Here is a 22,050-nt window from a genome sequence, read left to right as displayed (position 1 = left end):
TTGCCACCATTTAATCTCTCTGTTACAATACACGAACTGAAGGGTACATTATAAGTATTATTTGTATGATAAGGACCCCAGAGTTCGTAAGATATTATCAGTATTTACACAATTCCCCCCACCTTACAATCACCCAACATGTTTCACTTCTCTAAGGAAGCTTTTTCAAGGGATAAACATAACATGCATACAGTGCCTAAGTGCTAGGGTGCAGATTACAGAAATAACATTAAAATACAGAGAACTACAGAGCGTGTCCGCTCATGATAGCAGCCTCTGTGTCAGAATACCTGATCTGCATATGTGTTCTGTGTCAGAATACCTGATCTGCATATGTGTTCTGTGTGTCAGAATATCCGATCTGCATATGTGCTCTGTGTCAGAATACCTGATCTGCATATGTGTTCTGTGTGTCAGAATACCTGATCTGCATATGTGTTCTGTGTGTCAGAATACCTGATCTGCATATGTGTTCTGTGTGTCAGAATACCTGATCTGCATATGTGTTCTGTGTGTCAGAATACCTGATCAGCATATGTGTTCTGTGTCAGAATACCCTATCAGCATATGTGTTCTGTGTCAGACTACCTGATCTGACACAGAACACATGCAGATCAGGTAGTCTGACACAGAACAGATATGCTGATCGGGTATTCTGACACAGAACACATATGCAGATCAGGTATTCTGACACACAGAACACATATGCAGATCAGGTATTCTGACACACAGAACACATATGCAGATCAGGTATTCTGACACACAGAACACATATGCAGATCAGGTATTCTGACACAGAACACATGCAGAATATCCGATCTGCATATGTGTTCTGGGTCAGAATACCTGATCTGCATATGTGCTCTGTGTCATAATACCTGATCTGAATGTGCTGTGTCAGAATACCTGATCCGTATATTTGTTCTGTGTCAGAATATCCGATCTGCATATGTGTTTGGTGTCAGAATACCCGATCTGCATAGGTGTTCTGTGTCAGGGATGACCAAAGTGTCAGAGGGAAGAAGGAAGCCTCCATGTCCCTCTCACTACAATTTCCTCTGCATAATAAGGAAGGAATAATCCTGCAGTCACAGTTTATATACCTTTATTAGAGAGACATCCATTGGTCGTGCTTATCTTCGCTTTCTGATGTACGGAGCGTGTACGCATCTTGTTCGCACTCAGGCAAGTGCTGGAGAGACCAGGCATCCTACAACACAGAAGCCACACAATGGTCACTAACATATCTACCAATAAGTAAAATCCAGCAACAATAAAAGTGCTCTGCCTACATAGTATTTACATCCATGACTGAGGAAGGCCAAACACTAAAGCCCCCCTCCGGACACAACACACACATTTTCCTACATCTGTGCAGACACATAACTATAGCCCCTGTGATCACGGAGGGCCTAGGGGGTGTGGGAGCCTGCTCCTCCCCCCACCCCACATGCAGTGTAGCGCAGCAGAGCGCTGAATATACCATCTTTCCCCGAATATAAGACACTGTCTTATATTCTTTTTGGGGAGGAAATATGTGCTAGGGCTTATTTTCGGGGGGGGGGGGGGGGGGGGGGGCTAGACGCGATGTGTATGGGGAGGCTCTTACAGCACCTCCCTTGTGGCTGAGTCCCCCTCCGTTCCAAGTAATTTCTCCGGTGGTGGCGGCGACATGGTATTCAAGCTATGAGGGCGCCCTTTGACCCTCATGCTGCACGCAGTATGCTTTGCCGGCTTTGCGCTGGCGCTCCCTTTTTTATCATAAACGTGCGTCTGGCTGATGTGTCCCAGGCGCACATTGTTGATTACATGAGGGGAGCGTCAGCGCAGAGCCGGCAAAGCGTACTGCGTGCAGGTCAAATGGCGCCCTCATAGCTTGAATACTATGTCGCCTCCGCCACCACCGGAGAAATTGCTTGGAGCGGAGGGGGACGCAGCTACAAGGTAGGTGCGGTAAGAGCCCACACACCTCCCTATACACACAGCGCCCCCCCCCCCCCCCCAGCTAGGCCTAAGCATGCTTGAAATATAAGGGAGGCCTTATTTTCGAGGTAGGTTTAATTTTAGGGGAAAGATGGTACTTACCTGCCCTCGTTGAGTCTCCTCCTTCTCCTGGCAGCCACTTGTGCTATGCTGCCCCTCAGGCTCCGGATTACATGACATGCATCCTCCTCCTCCCAGCAGCCACTTGTTCTATGCTGCATTGGAAGGCAGGCATGAAGCAAAACTGCTACTGCCGATACTGTATCTGATCGTGCTGCCCTAAAATCTACACCGCCCCGCATGTGCAGTAGGATCCTGCCCTGATCTTAACCCCTGAGTCCATGGCGGCCTGGAGGGGAAATAGTAATTGTCACAGGAGCCCTAGTGGCTGACCGCACTTAGCCTTCTAAACGGTGCCAGCGCACAGATCGTGCGAACTCTGGTCGCAGTCAATGCGCAGGAACCGTTAAGAATTAGCCGCAGACAACTCGGAAGGGAGCCTGTGAGACACGGGTGATTACAACTTCACCCACTGGTTCAGAGTAAACTGCCACCACCGCGGTTACCATGGGACCGTGGAGCCCACTAACTGACTGACTAGTCCTGCGAATAAAACGGTTAAACACACGGTATTCTGTCTAGCCAATAACAAACAAACAGTAGCGTATCTTCAGAGACCCGGGATCAGTTCTGTGTGTGCTGAAAAGCAGGGTAGCGGACAGTGAATGACTTGGAGAAAGTCGTTTATTCACGCAATATAAATAATTAATATATACAGACAATTATTAAAACAGTAATAGCCAGTATAAAAAAATAAAAGAAGGGAGAAAAATACTTAGTTCCTGGAAAGATGTCCTTTTTGTGGGAAAATCAGAGTTCTGGGTTTCAATCTGAGTTCAGACCAGGTGGATGCCAGCATATCCTCAAGCTGGCACCTGATGAGTTCAAGATGTTTCAGTGTGGAGGACACTGAGTTTGGCTCCTATGCCATTCTTATGCCCCTGATTCAGTAGGAGGGAGTGAGGGCGGGCCCACACCCCCCCTTAGAAAATGAGATGAGTCCTCCCCTTGTCCTGGGGGCCAGAAATCATGCCTTAACCATATATGGGCTCTATCTCACAGAACCGTACAGGTCAGGGCAGATTTATTAATATTTTCAGGTCTGCCTCGATGTACCCAGCAGCCTGATACCAAACATGAGGGGTGGGACCCTTGTGGTATCAGCAGGGCACTTCCGAACTGCCTAACTGGCAGTCTTTCCCTCAGGATGGTCTGAAATTCCTTCAGAACCAGCGCCAGATAGGGTCAAGCCTGCTCTGTTAGTTTAGAGGGTCTGCCAGCCTGGCAACACAGAAAATATGATACATATAGCAGTTTATGGAATATGAGAGACCCCTGGGATTTATACCAGGTCATTCCCAGGCAAAGGCTCTTTGAAGTTGGCAGCAGCAAGCCACATGTCGGCTCCCTGCTGGGAAAAGGAGTCGGAGTGTCTGAGTTTCCTCACTCTAGATTGGTTCTGTCATGGTGCTTGTCACCTTATACCTGATGGATGGGCCATCAGCACAGCTTGAAGCCAGGGACTCTCTGGGCCCAGGCTCATTAGCATATCAAAAGAGCCATCCAGCCTGTAGGATGGTGCTCTCTCTCTGCTAAGAAAAGGACTTCAGCTGCCCCTACACACTCAACCCAGATTGTATCGATTTGAAGCGCAATCGATGCAGGGAATCGAGTGCGATCGCTTTTTCTTCATGGGCGGTTCCAGGACGCGTCTGCGGCCCCGCAACCGTCCGTGACAGTAATCTACACCACGGTAACTTTGCCACTAAGTATGCACATTCCTCAGACCAGAAGGCAGCTTTAGGGCAGCACAATCGGACACTGCACCGGGACTCGGGAGGAGACCCAACACAATGGGAGCAGGCAAATATTTCTACGCAGCACTCACTCTGCAAGGGAGAAAGGTGGTATCTATCTTTTGCGTACATTGGGCACCTTTACGTTATCCACAGTTAATAGGACACAGATTGATGCAAGAACCACTTATTTCACAGAGATAATCAGGCTGACAAGCTCCCTTTACGCTCAAACCTGCGGCAGTACCTACACAGGGGTTTTCAGTCCAGCAGGAAACTGGGTATCCGGCACAATGTCTGTCTGTTCTTCTGGAAAACAAGTCAAGGTGCAGAAGAGTCCCATTACAATAAACCGTTCAGTAAGTGTATTTCCTGTATGTGAATACAACAAAGTGCTACCAACCATGGGCTTTTTTTGTCAGACTCTGGACGCGGTCACTGGTCTGCACAGTCTCCCGGCCGGCCGCTGGAGGCTTCTTCTGAATGCAAATTATCAGTTTCAGTTGGAGCACAGGAACCGCAGTAACTGAGATAAAGATTTTGCACATACCTTACAAGGGGCTATCTTTCTCAGGCTGCTGGTCCTGCCACCGTCACTGGGCACAGGCAATACCCCTTTCTGGGCAGAGGTGGTCATTTCCAGAGGAGGCTTCATCCTTTTCTTTACCACTGAGGCTACCAACAAATTATCGGAACTGTTATGAAAGGTAACTGTACAGATTATACAGGGATCGATACAAAGCAACACAATATTGTGACTTGGATCCCTGGAGGATTTAATGTACAGTATGCTGCTACTTATACAAGTTTTAAATTTGATGCATTAATTACAGAGAGATTACCTTTGGTAAAAGTCACATGACTCAGATTTGTGCAGTACAGAGCTGGCAGGAGAGTTGGAGATTATCGCCTAAATAGAGCTGATCAACCACTCTACCCTGATGCTGCTGGGATGTATACTCTCTGTGGCCAGCACTGCAGCTACTAATTCTGAAGAGTTCCACTCTGGCCAGTGTATAATGAAGCATTGAACCCTTCCCTTGCTGGGTTTATACAATTAAATATTGTTTATTTATATAGTGCCAACATCTACTGTGGCACTGTACACAGTACAAAATAGTGAGGAACAGATACATAAGAGGTTCAAAACTCTAGCAGTACAAATACAGAAAATGTTGATGAACGGTTTGAGACATCACCAATACTTGTACATGCTCATATGAAAAATTACATCAGAATAAAAAACATCATGAGGAAGTCAATGCCCTTGTGAGCTTACAACCTAGAGGGTAGTGGGTTGGAGACATAAGGGAAGGAGACACAGGGGTTAGCGGATGAGACAGTAAAGCTCCAATGCTACCTACAGCAAATGATAGGCTTGTCCGAAGAGAGAGCGTGTTAAGGTTTCCAGGCTCGGAGCATGATTGACAAGCCATGGGAGAGAGTTCCAAAGGAGAGGTGATTTCCATGAGAAGTCCTAGATGTGGGAGTGAGAGAAGGTGACTAAACTAGAGGACAAATGGGTCTCCTGAGAGGAGCGAAGGGTCCACGTGTGATGGTAGATGGAGATTAGTGAGGAAATGTGACAACTTATGAAGAGCTTTGCATGATAGCATGGGGAATTTAAATTGGATCCTATGGGTTATTGGCAGCCAATGGAGGGATTGGCAGAGAGGAGCTGCATCAGAGGAGCGGTAGGAGAGGTGGATGAGATGAGCAGCAGAGTTCACTAGAGACTGGAGAGGTGCCAGTCTGGTTTTTGACTGCAAATTAGGATGTTATAGTTAAGAAGGGATGAGTTCTGAATATATTTTTGAGCTGGAAGTAGCAGGAGGTTTTTAATGTCTTAATTCCTGATTGAAATGAGAGTTCAGATTCCAGAGTTACCTCCAGACAGCGAGCTTTAGGAATTGAGGGTTATTGCGGTGTTTTCCACATTGATGGTCACCATAAATGGGGGAGCAGAAAGAAAAGATGGAGATATCATAATCTCCATTTTATTCATGTTAACTTTAAAGAGAACCCGAGGTGGGGATCTTAGAGTTAAATCTATACACAGAGGCTGGGTTTGGCTATAGTGCCCAGCCTCTGTTGCTAGTTGAATATTCCCTAAATCCCCCCTGCGCTCTGCACGAGCCCATAAATTACAGCCGCGCTGGCGACACTGAGCGTGTCGCGGGCTCGGTTTACCATTCTAGTGCCACTCACGCCGCTCCCCCGCCTCCTGCAGAGCGCCGATCCCTGCCCACGCCTCTTCCCTCGCCGCTGATTAGAGAGAAGGGACTCAGGCAGGGACCAGCGCTCTGCAGGAGGCGGGGGGAGCAGCATGAGTGACACTAGAAAGGTAAACAGAGCCCGACAGCGCAGCTGTAATTTATGGGCTCGTGCAGAGCGCAGGGGGGATTTAGGGAATATTCAACTAGCAACAGAGGCTGGGCACTATAGCCAGACCCAGCCTCTGTGTATAGATTTAACTCTAAGATCCCCACCTTGGGTTCTCTTTAAGGAAATAAGATAACAAGAATGTAGACAACAGATAGTCAGGGACTTAAGATAATAGTGAAGAGAGGCCAGGGGCAGAAAGATGAATTTGGGTTTCATCCGCATAGAAATTATAATGAAAACCAAAATAACTTACTAATTGCCCCAGGCTACGAGTGTAGATGGAGGAGAGAAGAGGCCCTAGAACAGAGTCTTAGTTAATGTTGGAACATGAGACAGTGAAAGAGCACCCAGACAGGTAGAAGCTAATCCAAGAATGTGCAGTGCTGACCACAAAGAGTTACTTTCAGCAGCATACAGAAAGAGGGTGGGGTCAGTTCTGTGTATACAGGGCAAGACTAGTCAGTGTTCCCTCCCTAATCCCCACTGACTTCCACAAGTGGAGGAGGAGATAAGAGTGAGACGCTTGGATGGAACGCTGACTGTTGTGCGGTCTAGCCAAGCAGCATCTGATACTGATACAGGAAGTCAGCACTGCTTACCCAGCCAGTCAGGCCATTGACATGACTAACGCAAGAATGGTTAATGTGCAATGCACAACACTTTATGCCTTTCTAATTGAGATATAAATGTTCACAATATGCATTTAAAAAAAAAACACCTTTGCTCTGAATGTGGATTTAAAATACTTCAGAAGTGAACATTCCAGGAAAAAGCTACCTTAAAGTGACTCAGAGATGAGTCTCACTACAGTTTTTTTTTACTTACCTGGGGCTTCCTCCAGGCCCATAAGCATGGCTGTGTCCCTCGCCATCCTCCTACGATGTCCCGTTCAGCCGCATTGAGCCCCGGTAAGTGGCTCAGTGACTTCAGCGGTGGACCTTCAGGCAAGCGCAGAAGCCCCCAGCTGACGTCACTCATAGTTATTTATTTAGGTGGAAAAAAGACATATGTCCATCAAGTTCAACCAGAAAAAGTACACCACCAGCCTGTTCCCTCACATATCCCTGGTGATCCAGAGGAAGGCGAAAAACCCTTACAAGGCATGGTCCAATTACCCCAAAAGGGAAAAAATTCCTTCCTCCAGATGGCAATCAGATAAAATCCCTGGATCAACACCACTGGGCATTACCTAGTACTTATAGCTATGGATGTCTTTCAATGCAAGGAAAGCATCTAAGCCCCCTTTAAGAGGTACTCCAGTGAAAATTATGTAATAAAAAAGTGCTTCATTTTTTACAATAATTATGTATAAATGATTTAGTCAGTGTTTGCCTATTGTAAAAGCTTTCCTCTCCCTGATTTACATTTTTTTTTTAAATATTCTTTATTTTCTCTGTTATTTCAATTACAAAAGATGGCATAGCATGTCACAGTATCCAATATCACATTCAAAATATGTACCCATATTTATACTGTATTATATTATATAACAAGGTCATTATACCAACAGTTAGTGTTTAGCTCTCCTCTAATTGTTGACCTTGTAGCAAGTCAGATTTCAAGCCTAATATACATCGGAACCTTTATCTCAGGCTGACATGACATAGGTCTTTTCTTCTAATATTTAACCTAAAGTTGCATATAAACCAGTATCTTATAACATTACCTCTCAGGTGAGAGAGAAAATATAGTAATATGTTTTACATTAACTATTTAACTAATAAACTCAACCAACCAGTGTGATCTTGTCCCCATCTTATATATTCTCTTATTGGGTGTAATCGGACGTCCCTTTCCATGGTGCGTGCAAGTATTTTCTCATATATGTATTCAGCATCAACTCCATTAGGGGTAATTATTTAAGTTGCTCATCATCTGCTCGAATTCTTCAGAGGTTCTGAATACCGTCCAATATGCCCATGTTTTGCGAAGATCTTTTGTCCTATTTAAGGCTGTGTGTGCCATATCTTCCATCATACATATCTGATCCATTTCCCTTATTAATTCTTTCATGGTAGGGGGCGTGGAGTCTCTCCAATGCCGTATAAGTATACATTTTGCCGCATTCAAAACGTGTCTGACTATAGACTTTTTATATTTTCTCATAGACCATTCATTTAGATGTAGTAAATAAAATTCAGGAGTGAACGGCACCTCACCCTCCACCAGTTGTTGTATCAGTGTCTTGACTCCCTCCCAATATTCTCTAACATCTGGACAGAGCCACAGGATGTGCATCAACGTACCCGGTGAGTTATGGCAGCGCCAGCAGTTCGGATCCCTATCAGGGAAATTTTTTTGGAGTTTAACAGGAGTCCAATACCAATCAGTAAGAATTTTATAATCGATTTCCTGTATTCTTACCGCCAGAGATGTCTTATGGGCGAATATGCACATCCTGGATCTCTGCCCTTGGGAGAGTGGTCTGTTAAGTTCCCTTTCCCATTTATCTAGAAATGGCAAGAAGGGTTTGGTCTGGCTCAATAGCATTAGGTATAATGTGGACAGCGTTTTTTTCATGGGTTCTTTCCCTGTGCATAATAATTCAAACTCTGTGCATTGTCTCCATTGTGTTGGTTCTATTCGTCTTCTACGTAGGTAGTATCTTATTTGGAAGAAGGACCACCAGTTAAGTCTTATTTGTGGGAAGCGTTGTTGTATATTCTGTACTGGGAACCACCCGTTTATATCCCCTAAGTTTAAGAGATTCAAGGTCCTTCCGTCTCCTATCTCCTCCCCTCTCTCTTTTTGTAGTCCTAGGGGGATATCTGGGTTCTTAGTTATTGGGAGTAACGGGGAAATTCCTGGGGTCATGTCCGGGAGATGTCTCACTCTATCTAGTACTTTCAGTGTAGTCTTAACTAGTGGTGGCAGTCCCCAGCCTGACCTGTCAGATTCTCCTATCCAGAGCAGTTCTGTAAGAGTATGGGATGCTATCGTTTTTTCTACTATCGTCCCATGTTTACATTTGTCGTGTCTGGCCCAGTCCACTGCTCTTGTGAGAACTGATGCGTAGTAATAGTAGGACATGTTAGGGACGGCTAGACCGCCATCTTGTTTGGGTTGATATAGGATCTGTCTATTCAGCCGTGGGGGTCTGGCCTTCCAGATGTATCTATTGAAGGCGGCCTGTGTTTGTTTAAGGAATGAGCTAGGGATAGTTATCGGCAGCGTCTGGAAAAGGTATAACTGTCTGGGCATGGCGTTCATTTTTATTATTGCGATTCTTCCTAACCATGAGAAGTGTGGATGATCCCATCTTGTCAAGTCTAGCTTAAGCGTCTTTAGCATGGGGGGGAAGTTATTGCTAAATATATCTTTCAGAGAGTCTGATAAGTATGTACCTAAGTACTTGATATGTTTATTGTTCCACTTAAATGGGAAATTGCTTTCTAGCTGCTGTTGTTGATCATTGTGAATACCGATATTGTAGGCCTCGCATTTATCAAAATTTATTTTAAAATTTGAAAGGTGGCCAAATTCCTCAAACGCCTTTACTAAGTTCGGCAGGGTCGTTATTGGATCTGTTAGGAAGAACAAAAGATCATCCGCATATGCGGCTACTTTATGATCTGTGGGGGCTATATTTACTCCTTTGATATTTTGGTTTTTCCTTACCTGACATAGAAAAGGCTCCAGGGCCAGGGCAAAGATGAGAGGGGAGAGGGGGCATCCCTGTCGTGTCCCATTTTTAATTATGAGGGGCTCTGATAGTATACCATTTACTTTAATTCGTGCAGTTGGGAAGGAATAGAGGGCTGCAATACATGCTAGCATCTTTTCCCCTAAATGAATCTGTTCCAGCACTGCTCTGACCCAAACCCAGCCCACTCGGTCAAAGGCCTTCTCGGCGTCTGTTGATAGTAGCATACATGGGATGCCCCTCGACCGAGCGAACTGCATCACATCAAGAGCCCTGATGGTATTGTCTCTTGCTTCTCTATGTGGGATAAAGCCCACTTGGTCCCAGTGTACTATATTCCCCATGTGTGTTGCCAATCTATTGGCTAAAGTTTTTGAAAATATTTTCAAATCCAGGTTAAGAAGCGATATCGGCCTGTAGCTTCCGCACAAAGCAGGGTCCTTATTTGGTTTAGCGATGACTGTGATGTGAGATTCTAGTGTTTGGTTTGGTAAGCATATAGCAGGATTACATTCTGCAAGTGTATTAAACAGTTTGCAGAGATAGGGGGCTAAAATTCCTTTATATTTCTTATAATATTCGATGGGATAGCCGTCTGGCCCTGGAGCCTTCCCAGATTTGATGCCCGCAATGACCCCTTTAATCTCCTGTTCCGTAAATGGTTCCTCTATTTCCTGTATTGCGTCAGAATCAAGGTGGGGCAGTCCTGCTTCTTTTAGGTATTTCTTAATGGCTGCTCTGATAGTTTTGTCTCCCTTCTGTACACTTGTCTGCTGCAGGTTATATAAGTTGGTATAGAATTGTCTGAAGCTATTTGCTATGGACTTGCTTCTGATGTGTTTATTCCCTTTCTCATCTTTTATTTGGGAGACAAACGTCTTTTGCTGTTGTTGTTTCAGGGCTCTAGCTAAGAGTTTGCTGGATTTGTTCCCATATAAATTCCCTGATTTACATTTTGACATTTATCACATGGTGACATTTTTACTGCTGGCAGGTGATGTAGCTGCTGCTTGCTTTTTTTGGCAGTTGGAAACAGCTGTAAACAGCTATTTCCCACAATGCAACGAGGTTCACAGACAGGAAACCGCCAGGAAAATGGTCCTCACAGTCTCCTGTGGGAGGGGCTTCGCCACAATATCAGCCATACAGAGCCCCCTGATGATCCATTTGTGAAAAGGAAAAGATTTCTCATGTAAAAGGGGGTATCAGCTACTGATTGGGATGAAGTTCAATTGTTGGTCACGATTTCTCTTTAAATGCAGATATAGCTCCCTGCTCACTACATGTGATTCCGATTTTTAATCGATTTTCACATGCGATTCCGATTTCTAATCGGTACTACATGCTGCGTTTTTTCAGTGTTTTTCTTTTGATAGCATCCAGGGAAAATCGGAATCACAAACCGGATTTGCAGTGTGCAGTGAGCCTTACTGTAAATAACACTTTCCTAAATAAATGGCTAAAACGTTTTTCCTCCTAGGGACAAAAAACTTTTCGGCCAAGCTTTTATATTGCCCTCTGATGTATTTATACATGTTAATTAGATCCCCTCTAAGCAGGGCTGTGGAGTCGGTACAAAAATCCACCGACTCCGAAGTTTAGGATTCCACCGACTCCTCTAATTTGCATATTACAATCTTGTTGATTGAAAGTATGTAACATAAAATTCGTCTCTTAACTGCCAACACTTAGGAATTTTAAAAGACAACTGAAGTTAGAAGGATATGTAGACTGACATATTTATTCCCTTTAGTCATAGACTAAAACTAGTCCTTGGTAAGAGTACTTGTAAAAGGTACAGACCGGAAAAAAAAAAAACATCCATCAGGCCCTAGGCAATGCAACTGTGGGTACATGTAAAAGTGATGTGCAGGTACTCTGCAGGGGAATGAGGAGATTCTTCCTCTATTACACATTCTTCATGCACAATCTGAACATGGATCAGGCCCTAGGCACTGTAACCAAGGATACATGTAAGAGTGATGTACAGGTACTCTGCAGGAGAATGAGACGATTCTTCCTCTATTACACATTCTTCAAGCACAATCTGAACCAGGTTTATGGGTGATAGACAACACCTCTGTGTTCAATGTGCACAGCATTCTCAGTGGATTCCTTGCAGCTCTGTGGGGAGTGCATATGTAGAGTATAGTACTACTGTGTAACAAAGTAAACCTGAGACAGATGAAATTAAAGTTTTATACATACCTGGGGCTTCCTCCAGCCCCCTTCAGGCTAATCAGTCCCTCACTGTCCTCCTCCGCCACCTGGATCTTCTGCTATGTGTCCAGGTACTTGAGCCAGTCAGGCGTAGTGCGCATGCACACACTCCGCCGCCAGGAGCATACTACACCTGTGCAGCACTATTGCGCAGGTGCAGAATGTTCCTGGCTGTGGGAGCGGCATGCGGCCGGACTGCGCTGACTGGCTGAATTACTCATAGCAGAAGATCCAGGTGGCGGAGGAGGACAGCGAGGGACTGATTGGCCTGAAGGGGGCTGGAGAAAGCCCCAGGTATGTATAAAACTTTTCATCCTTCTCAGGTACCCTTTAATTCGTAGTCACCAAACCAAATTTTATCATATCAAATTATTTGATTTCATGAGCAAAGAGAGTGCATACATTTGCATAAACCAGCATCAACATAGAATTATTTCCATCTCATTGACCATCTCTATTAGTGACACTGCTACACATCAGGCTTTATTCTTACAGCATAGATGTTATTTAGTATATATAAGAGATTCCTGTGTACACATCATATATACTGTACAGTCACAATCAGATATGTACATCTGACTTTACGGGGACTGCTTTATTGAAGCAGCACAAGTAACTAATTTTGATTGGTTTATTTCATTTTTGTGGACTAAGCACAGCTATTACTGTATATATAAATTATTTATGATGACTATTATCTGAGAAATAGAACATTTTATATTTTCTATTTTAGTTACAGTTTAAATTCATTAGGAGTGCATTTTTTCCCGACTCTGACTCCAGGCACCCAAAATTGCGCCGACTCCACAGCCCTGCCTCTAAATGTGGCCACACACCATACAATTTTTTAAATATCTGTTCAATTTAAGAATTGCAATCAATTTTTTTGACTGATTGTAACATTTCAAAAATATGACCAATGTACCACACACCTATGTTCATTTTTTTACCCAATTATGATAAAAATGATTGGAAACTGAGAAAATGTCTTGGGTGTGTATATTAATAAACTGACAATCTAACACACACCATACAATCTTTAGAGAAATTGAAGAAAAATATCTGGCATTCTGGATAGATAAAAATCGAAAAAAAAAGAGAAATCCGATCAGATTTTTCAGTCGAATGAAAAAAATGCTTTCGATTTTTTTCGGGAGATCCAATCGTTTTTATCGAATTGCTGTAAAATCGGATCATTTTATTGTATCGTGTGTGGCCACCTTAAGGCATCTTTTCTCTAGTCTAAATAAACCCACTTTATCTAACCTTTCTTGGTGAGACCTTCCATCCCTCGTATCAATTTTGTTGCTCGTCTCTGCATCTGCTCTTAAAGAGACTCCGTAACAAAAATTTCATCCGGTTTTCTTCCATCCTACAAGTTCCAAAATCTATTCTAATGTGCTCTGGCTTACTGCAGCACGTTCCACTATCACCATCTCTGTAATAAATCAACTTATCTCTCTCCTGTCAGACTTGTCAGCCTGTGTCTGGAAGGCTGCCAAGTTCTTCAGTGTTGTGGTTCTGTGATGCATCTCCCTCCTCCAGGCTCCTCTCTGCACACTGCCTGTGTGTTATTTAGATTACTGCAGCTTCTCTCTGCTCTATTATCTTTTACAAGCTGGATAAATCCTCCTCTGAGCTGGCTGGGCTTTCACATACTGAGGAATTACATACAGGCAGAGCTGTCTGCACTCTGCAGGAAGAAACAGCCTGACACTTCAGTGGAAGATAGCTGCAGGGGGAAAGAAACACACAAATGATCTCTTGAGATTAAAAAGGAAGGCTGTATACAGCCTGCTTGTGTATGGATGTATTTTCTATGTGTGGACATACTGTACATCAACCTACTTCCTGTTTTGGTGGCCATTTTGTTTGTTTATAAACAAACTTTTTAAAACTGTTTTTAACCACTTTTAATGCGGCGGGGAGCAGCGGAATTGTGACTGAGGGTAATAGGAGACGTCCCCTAACGCACTGGTATGTTTACTTTTGTGCGATTTTAACAATACAGATTCTCTTTAAAGTGGATCCGAGATGAAAAACTAACAAGTAACTTGTCTATATATCTTATGTACAGTTTAGATGGTTTAAACAGCAAATCTGTCTGCATACTGCTTTAATAGAATATGATTACTTCTTCCTGTGATACAATGACAGCAGCCATGTTGTTTGTAAACATTACACCAACCTTTTTGGAGTCGTGACACATCAAACCAAACGTTCAGATCTCCGTGACACGTAGACTAAATGCATGTAATGAGAGACAGCGTTTCCCCACTAAATGCACATAAGAGACAGCGTTTCACCAGTAAATGCAGGTAATGACAGACAGCCTTTCACCAGTAAATGCATGTAATGAGAGACAGCGTTTCCCCAGTAAATGCACATAATAAAAGACCTCTTTTCACCAGTAAATGCACATAATAAGAGACAGCTTTTCACCAGTAAATGCACATAATAGGAGACAGCTTTTCACCAGTAAATGCACATAATGACAAACAGCCAGTTGTCCCCAGTATATGTAGCCAGGGATATATGTGCCCAGTATATGTAGCCAGGGATATACATGCCCAGTATATGTAGCCAGGGGTATATGTGCCCAGTATATGTAGGCAGGGGTATATGTGCCCAGGATATGTAGCCAGGGGTATATGTGCCCAGGATATGTAGGCAGGGGTATATGTGCCCAGGATATGTAGGCAGGGGTATATGTGCCCAGGATATGTAGGCAGGGGTATATGTCCCCAGTATATGTAGGCTGGGGTATATGTCCCCAGTATATGTAGGCAGGGGTATATGTCCCCAGTATATGTAGGCAGGGGTATATGTCCCCAGTATATGTAGGCAGGGGTATATGTTCCCAGTATATGTAGGCAGGGGTATATGTCCCCAGTATATGTAGGCAGGGGTATATGTCCCCATTATATGTAGGCAGGTGTATATGTCCCCAGTATATGTAGGCAGGTGTATATGTCCCCGGTATATGTCCCCAGTATATGTAGCCAGAGGTATATGTCCCCAGTATATGTAGCCAGGGGTATATGTCCCCAGTATATGTAGCCAGGGGTATATGTCCCCAGTATATGTAGGCAGGTGTATATGTCCACAGTATATGTAGGCAGGTGTATATGTCCCCGGTATATGTAGTCAGGGGTATATGTCCCCAGTATATGTAGGCAGGTGTATATGTCCCCAGTATATGTAGTCAGGGGTATATGTCCCCAGTATATGTAGTCAGGGGTATATGTCCCCAGTATATGTAGCCAGGGATATGTGCCCAGTATATGTAGCCAGGTGCCCCCCCCCCCCCCCCAGGAGGAGAGAGCGAGGGAAGGAGAGCGGCACCTCAGGGTGCTCTCGCTCTCTCCTCCGGAACGAAGTGCGGTGGCTGGCAGAGGGGCGGAACTTACCTTCCGTGTCTCTGTTCCATCTGGTCTCGTCGCCAGGCGCGGGATGATTTGCCACTACTCTGGCCTGATCCAGACCAGAGCAGCGGCTGCAGAACCAGAACTTCCGGCCGGCGCATGGAGCGACACGGAAAGGTAAGTCCCGCCCACTTCCAAGTGCCGCCAGCCCGCCACAGTTAGTATCGGAGGGGAGAGCGGGGGAGGCAGAGCACCCTAAGGTGAGAGAAGGGGGGGGGGTGGCCCCCTTCTCCGCCGCTGCCCACAGTTCTTCTCCCTCCACTGCGCTGCTCCCCGCCGAGAGCCGCGACACATACCCAAAGCTGCCGCGACACGTGTATGTGTCGCGGCACATGGGTTGGGAACCACTGCATTACACAGAGGCAGGCTTATCTGCACCATCAGCACTCAGACTGAAAAAAAACCTAATCCCCCCCTCTACCTCTGAAATCTCTGGCTAGTAATACCGCCCCCTCCTCCTGCCCAGGCTGAGCACCCATGTGCCCTTGCTACTGCCAAGGCTCTCTGAAAACTGTGGGTGGGGCTTATTTAGTTTATAGGGAATTAGAGTATTAAAACAAAAACAAAAAAGTATTTAGCTTGAGGAATGCCCTATAAACTATAGGAAAGGAACACAATTATGCAACTTAAAAAGTTCATCTTGGATCCACTTTAAACTGCAATATCTTTTCTGCAATGTGGTGCCCAGAACAGAATTCCATATTCTAGATGTGGCCTTACTAGAGATTTAAACAGGGGCAGAATTATGCTAGCATCTCGAGTTTTTATTTCCCTTTTAATGCATCCCAAAATTTTCTTAGCTTTAGCTGCAGCGGCTTGGCATTGAATACGATTATTTAACTTGTTATCGATGAGTACTCCTAAGTCGTTCTCCAAGTTTGATGTCCCCATCTGTATCCCGTTTATTTTGTATGGTGCTAGACCATTGGTATGACCAAAATGCATGACTTTACATTTTTCAACATTGAATTTCACCTGCCATTTATGTGCCCATATAGCCATCCTATCCAGATCCTGTTGCAATATGTCACTATCTTCCTGAGAGTTGATGATTCTGCAAAATTTTGTATCATCTGCAAAAATAGCAACATTGATTTCTACTTCATCTACTAAGTCATTAATAAATAAATTGAAGAGCACTGGACCCAGTACTTCCCCTTGTGGGACCCCACTGCTAAGTCACCCAATTTGAGTACGATACATTGACCACAACTCTTTGTTTTCTGTCCATTAGCCAGTTCCCTATCCATGCACACAGACTCTTCCCCAGTCCTTGCATCCTCAACTTTTGCACCAGACTTTTGTGGGGAACAGTGTTGAAGGCCTTTGCAAAGTCCAAGTATATCACATCTACAGCATTCCCAATATCCACATTAGCGTTCACTACCTCATAAAAGCTGAGCATGTTATTCAAACAGGACCTGTCTTTAGTAAACCCATGTTGATGCTGAGAAATAAGATTATTTTCTACTATGAAGTCATGTATAGTATCTCTTAGTAACCCCTCAAATAGTTTGCACACAACTGATAAGCTTACAGGTCTATAAATTCCTGGATCTGATTTTTTTGCCCTTCTTAAATAATGGGAAAACGTGGGCTGTACGCCAATCTACTGGGACTCTGCCAGGTGAAAGAGAGTCACAAAAGGTATTCCCTTAGGACCCGAGGATGCATGCCATCCGGGCCAGGTGCCTTGTCAGATTGAGTCGCTTACCGGGGGTTGACTGCGGGAGAACGGCGGTGCTGAGGAGGATGGCGATGGATGCATCCATGCTTATTGGGCTGGAGGAAGCCCCGGGTAAGTAAAAAACTGCAGTGAGACTCATCTCTGAGTCTCTTTAATCACAATCTGAAATCAGTTAAACTGTGACAAATCATATTTGATGTACACATCACTGATCTATGCTGGTGATTATTCTAGAAGACAAAATTATAAATAGGTGTGAACTCTGCTATAGTGGGATAATAATCTTCTCATTCAATTTTCCTGCAATTGAGTATGCGGTGCAATGTTGCCCCAAAAAGTTGTACTCCAAGTGGTGCCGCTAGTAAAAAAAACATTGTTCATTACTGATATTTTACTATGCTATTACCCGGCACCCATTCTTACTTGAGTCCTACCTTCATAATGCCTAAACCTATTCCCCCCCTTCATGTACCTAAAACTAGCCCCCCACAAACACACACCTGATGCCTAAACCTAATCCCCCCCTTCATGTACCTAAAACTACCCCCCCCCCTTCCCAAAACATACACACAAAAACCTAGTGCCTAAACCCAAACACCCCTTCATGTACCTAATACCACACACCCACACAAACACCTAATACCTAATCCCCCCTACATGTGCTTAAAACTACCCCCCAACACACACACAAACAATGCCTCAACACAATTCCACCTTCATGTACTTAATAACACACACACACACACACACACACACACACACACACACACACACACACACACACACACACGTTTGCAAAAGTATTCGGCCCCCTTGAAGTTTTCCACATTTTGTCATATTACTGCCACAAACATGAATCAATTTTATTGGAATTCCACATGAAAGACCAATACAAAGTGGTGTACACGTGAGAAGTGGAACGAAAATCATACATGATTCCAAACATTTTTTACAAATAAATAACTGCAAAGTGGGGTGTACGTAATTATTCAGCCCCCTTTGGTGTGAGAGCAGTCAGTTGCCTATAGACATTGCCTGATGAGTGCTAATGACTAAATAGAGTGCACCTGTGCGTAATCTAATGTCAGTACAAATACAGCTGCTCTGTGACGGCCTCAGAGGTTGTCTAAGAGAATATTGGGAGCAACAACACCATGAAGTCCAAAGAACACACCAGACAGGTCAGGGATAAAGTTATTGAGAAATTTAAAACAGGCTAGGCTACAGAAAGATTTCCAAAGCCTTGAACTTCTCACGGAGCACTGATCAAGTGATCATTCAGAAATGGAAGACGTATGGCACAACTGTAAACCTACCAAGACAAGGCCGTCCACCTAAACTCACAGGCCAAGCAAGGAGAGCGCTGATCAGAAATGCAGTCAAGAGGCCCATGGTGACTCTGGACGAGCTGCAGAGATCTACAGCTCAGGTGGGGGAATCTGTCCATAGGACAACTATTGTCGTGCACTGCACAAAGTTGGCCTTTGGAAGAGTGGCAAGAAGAAAGCCATTGTTAACAGAAAAGCATAAAAAGTCCCGTTTGCAGTTTGCCACAAGCCATGTGGGGGACACCGACACAGCAAACGTGGAAGAAGGTGCTCTGGTCAGATGAGACCAAAATGGAACGTTTTGGTAAACTGCAAAATGCTATGTGCGGCGGAAAACTAACACTGCACGTCACTTTGAACACACCATCCCCACTGTCAAATATGGTGGTGGCAGCATCATGCTCTGGGGGTGCTTCTCTTCAGCAGGGACAGGGAAGCTGGTTAGAGTTGATGGGAAGATGGATGGCGCCAAACACAGGGCAATCTTGGAAGAAAACCTCTTGGAGTCTGCAAAAGACTTGAGACTGGGGCGGAGGTTTACCTTCCAGCAGGACAATGACCCTAAACATAAAGCCAGGGCAACAATGGAATGGTTTAAAACAAAACATATCCATGTTTTAGAATGGCCCAGTTAGGGCTCGTTTCCACTCGAGCGAATCTGCATGCGTTTCCTGCAGAAGTTCTAAATTAAGTCAGAGTGCTTGTATAGATTATCACCAGTGCCACTCTCTGAAGCAAAGAATAATGTACTCGACAACCGGCACACCAAATCCATAACCGACACTCCACTTGTGCTACCAACTCACCAAATCCACAACTGACACCCCTCTCGTGCTACCAACTCACCAACCGGCACCCCTCTGGTGCTACAAACTCACCAAATGGGGACACCCAAAAGCCTAAAGGCACTCAGAGCTGGGTCACAAAACAAACATATGTCTACAAATCTTCTCAAGAGGATTCTAAAATACATGCACATTGGCCAGTGTAAGACAAGTAAGCGGAAGTCTGGGAGTGAAGAACCATCATAACATTTATTGCAAAAGAAAAAAGGTGAAAATTGCATTTAGAAGATGTTGCAAGTTATATCATACACATAAACCAGGCAAGCATGGCAAACCATGCAACACCAGCACTCAGTGATGCTGGTTCCATATGGAAGAGTCCAATGTCATGGTGTAAACAATCCACCCATCCGGTTTTGTCACATGTTCTTTAAAAAAGTCCATGTGATGAAACTGCTTGGGTGGAGGTATAGAGAACAGATTGGCTAGGGTTCCTGCAGCTTCTGCTGATGTAAACCTCCCAGAATTCATCGGGCAGGCAATATCTTGGCATATAATCGCATGATCAGGAACACAGTTAGAGGTTCATTACTATCACCAGAGATAAGAAAAATGAAACATTAAATCAGATTAACAAGTGCTGTTCCCTGCTAATAATTTTCAAAAACGTTCACTTATTAGGTTTAGGCTAGATTTAACCTATGGTGTAACCCAATAAATGGCATCAATATAGGACCATTTTGGGGTTGAGTTATGTAGCAGAGACTTCTGTTGCTATGTGGGGGGGAGGAGGGGACTGATGGAGTGACCACTCAGTCAGCCCTCCTCCCCCCTCCATAGCAACCATCTTGCAAATGTGCAAGTCTTTAAGCTGAATGTGACAGCTCATGTGAGGAACTTCAATATCCTGTTCTGTGAAGTAGAGTAAAGGTTTAAACTAATCCCAACGCTAAACTGTCAGACAGACCATCACTAACCCCAGGCTGACCAAATATCCTACATGAACTCTGACCTGACATTAACACTTCAGGAAAGCCTCACACTAGCCGCTAAAAATATCTGTATTGTTAGGGTCCAATACTGGAGTCCTCCAGCAACAACACTAGGCTCATTCAGTCCCCAAATGTACCACTGGTCTACCACCTAACGCTCCAGACTGCTTAAAGAGAACTCAAGGTGGGGTTCTGACAATGCTAGCTGCACACAAAGCCTCTGTTGCTATCCCAATCCCCCCTAAGCCCCCCCTGCGCTCTGCTATCCCCCATAAATCACAGCTGCGCTGTCGACACGCAGCGTGTCGCAGCGGGCTGTGTTTACCTTTATAGTGTCAGTCTGCTGCTCCCATCCGCCTCCTGCATAGCTTCGGTCCCCGCCCGTGTCCCTCCCCGCTGATTGGAGAGAAGGGACGCGGACGGGGACCGGAGCTATGCAGGAGGCAGAGGGAGCAGCAGACTGACACTACAGAGGTAAACACAGCCCGCACAGCGTGGCTGTGATTTATCGGGGATAGCAGAGTGCAGGGGGAACTTAGGGGGGATCTGGATAGCAACAGAGGCTGGGCTATATAGGCAGATCCAGCCTCTGTGTGTAGATAGCATTGTCAGAACCCCACCTCGGGTTCTCTTTAATGACCCAAAATAGGACTTGACTCAGATCCCACTACAGACTACAATACATCCCTCAAATCATTCATCAACCAAGCTTTTCTAATTGGAATTTCAACTAAAAATGAAAGAAATGTTATCATTAACAATCAGCCCAAGACTCCATTCTTTTATTATTTACCTAAGATTCACAAGAACCTTTTAAAACCACCTGGCAGACCTATAATTGCGGGCATCGACTCAGTTACCAGTAACCTTTCAAGATTTGTTGATAAACACCTCCAAACTCAAGTCCAAACTTTACCGTCATACCTAAAGGACTCACAGCAATTAATTACACTCCTAGAAAATATCACTTGGCAATCTGACTACATCTGGCTTACCTGTGACATTACCTCCTTATATACCATTATTCCACACTCATTTGGTCTATCAGCAACTGAATATTTTCTCTCCACAAACCAAGACATGCCCCGCACTCAACAACTCTTTATTACACAATGCACAGAATTCATTTTAAAACATAATACTTTTTCATTTCAAGATAATTTTTACCACCAAATCTCCAGCACGCTATGGGGAGCTCATTCGCTCCGTCATACGCAAACCTCGCCATGGGGTGCCTCGAGTACCTCAAACTCTCCGGACAACATCGTTTCATAGAAAATATTATCCAATACAAAAGATACATCAACGATTTAATCCTGATTTGGAAAGGTGACCCATCAAACATCCCTCAGTTCATTCAATGTCTTAATAATAATCCTGCAGGACTAGAATTCACATTCCAATTCAATCTAATCTATAGAATTCCTAGATCTAATTCTCTTCATAGACCAGACCAATATAAAAACAAAAACCTTTTTTTTTTTAAAAAGTAGTTGCCAATAATTACATAAACTATAACAGTTTTCATCATCGCCCCTGGAGAAGAAACACCCCTTATTGCCAGTTTAAAAGAATATTCAAAAATTGTACTGATATAAGTGATTACCATGAACAGTCCTCAGTGTTAACACAAAAGTTCAATACCCCCAATTATTCGAGCAAACTAATAAAAGATGCAAAGTGAAAAGCCCTACAACACACCCAAAGAGATTTCACCCCAATTCCCGCGTTTTATAACACAAGGAC

At 44.3% G+C, this 22,050-nt stretch overlaps 1 protein-coding gene across 5 annotated transcripts in view; it reads right to left on the bottom strand.

The window, feature by feature from the left end:
- The window catches only part of SYCP2 (synaptonemal complex protein 2), a 198,514-nt gene that overhangs the window by 110,876 nt on the left and 65,588 nt on the right, over nt 1-22,050 (bottom strand). For 3 of the 5 annotated variants that reach the window (XM_068263657.1, XM_068263659.1, XM_068263658.1), the window contains exons 19-22: nt 4,390-4,514; nt 4,243-4,318; nt 4,091-4,148; nt 1,104-1,210 (exon numbers count right to left, since the gene is read on the bottom strand). In XM_068263657.1, the coding sequence (XP_068119758.1) occupies nt 1,104-1,210; nt 4,091-4,148; nt 4,243-4,318; nt 4,390-4,514 (366 nt within the window). The remainder of the gene's footprint in view (nt 1-1,103; nt 1,211-4,090; nt 4,149-4,242; nt 4,319-4,389; nt 4,515-22,050) is intronic. The other 2 variants (XM_068263662.1, XM_068263661.1) reach the window with 2 other exon arrangements.

Source organism: Hyperolius riggenbachi, chromosome 12 (assembly GCF_040937935.1).
Source record: "Hyperolius riggenbachi isolate aHypRig1 chromosome 12, aHypRig1.pri, whole genome shotgun sequence".
NCBI classification, from domain to species: Eukaryota; Metazoa; Chordata; class Amphibia; order Anura; family Hyperoliidae; genus Hyperolius; species Hyperolius riggenbachi.
Note: the sequence above shows the minus strand (reverse complement) of the source record. Positions and strands in the feature narration are given on the sequence as shown.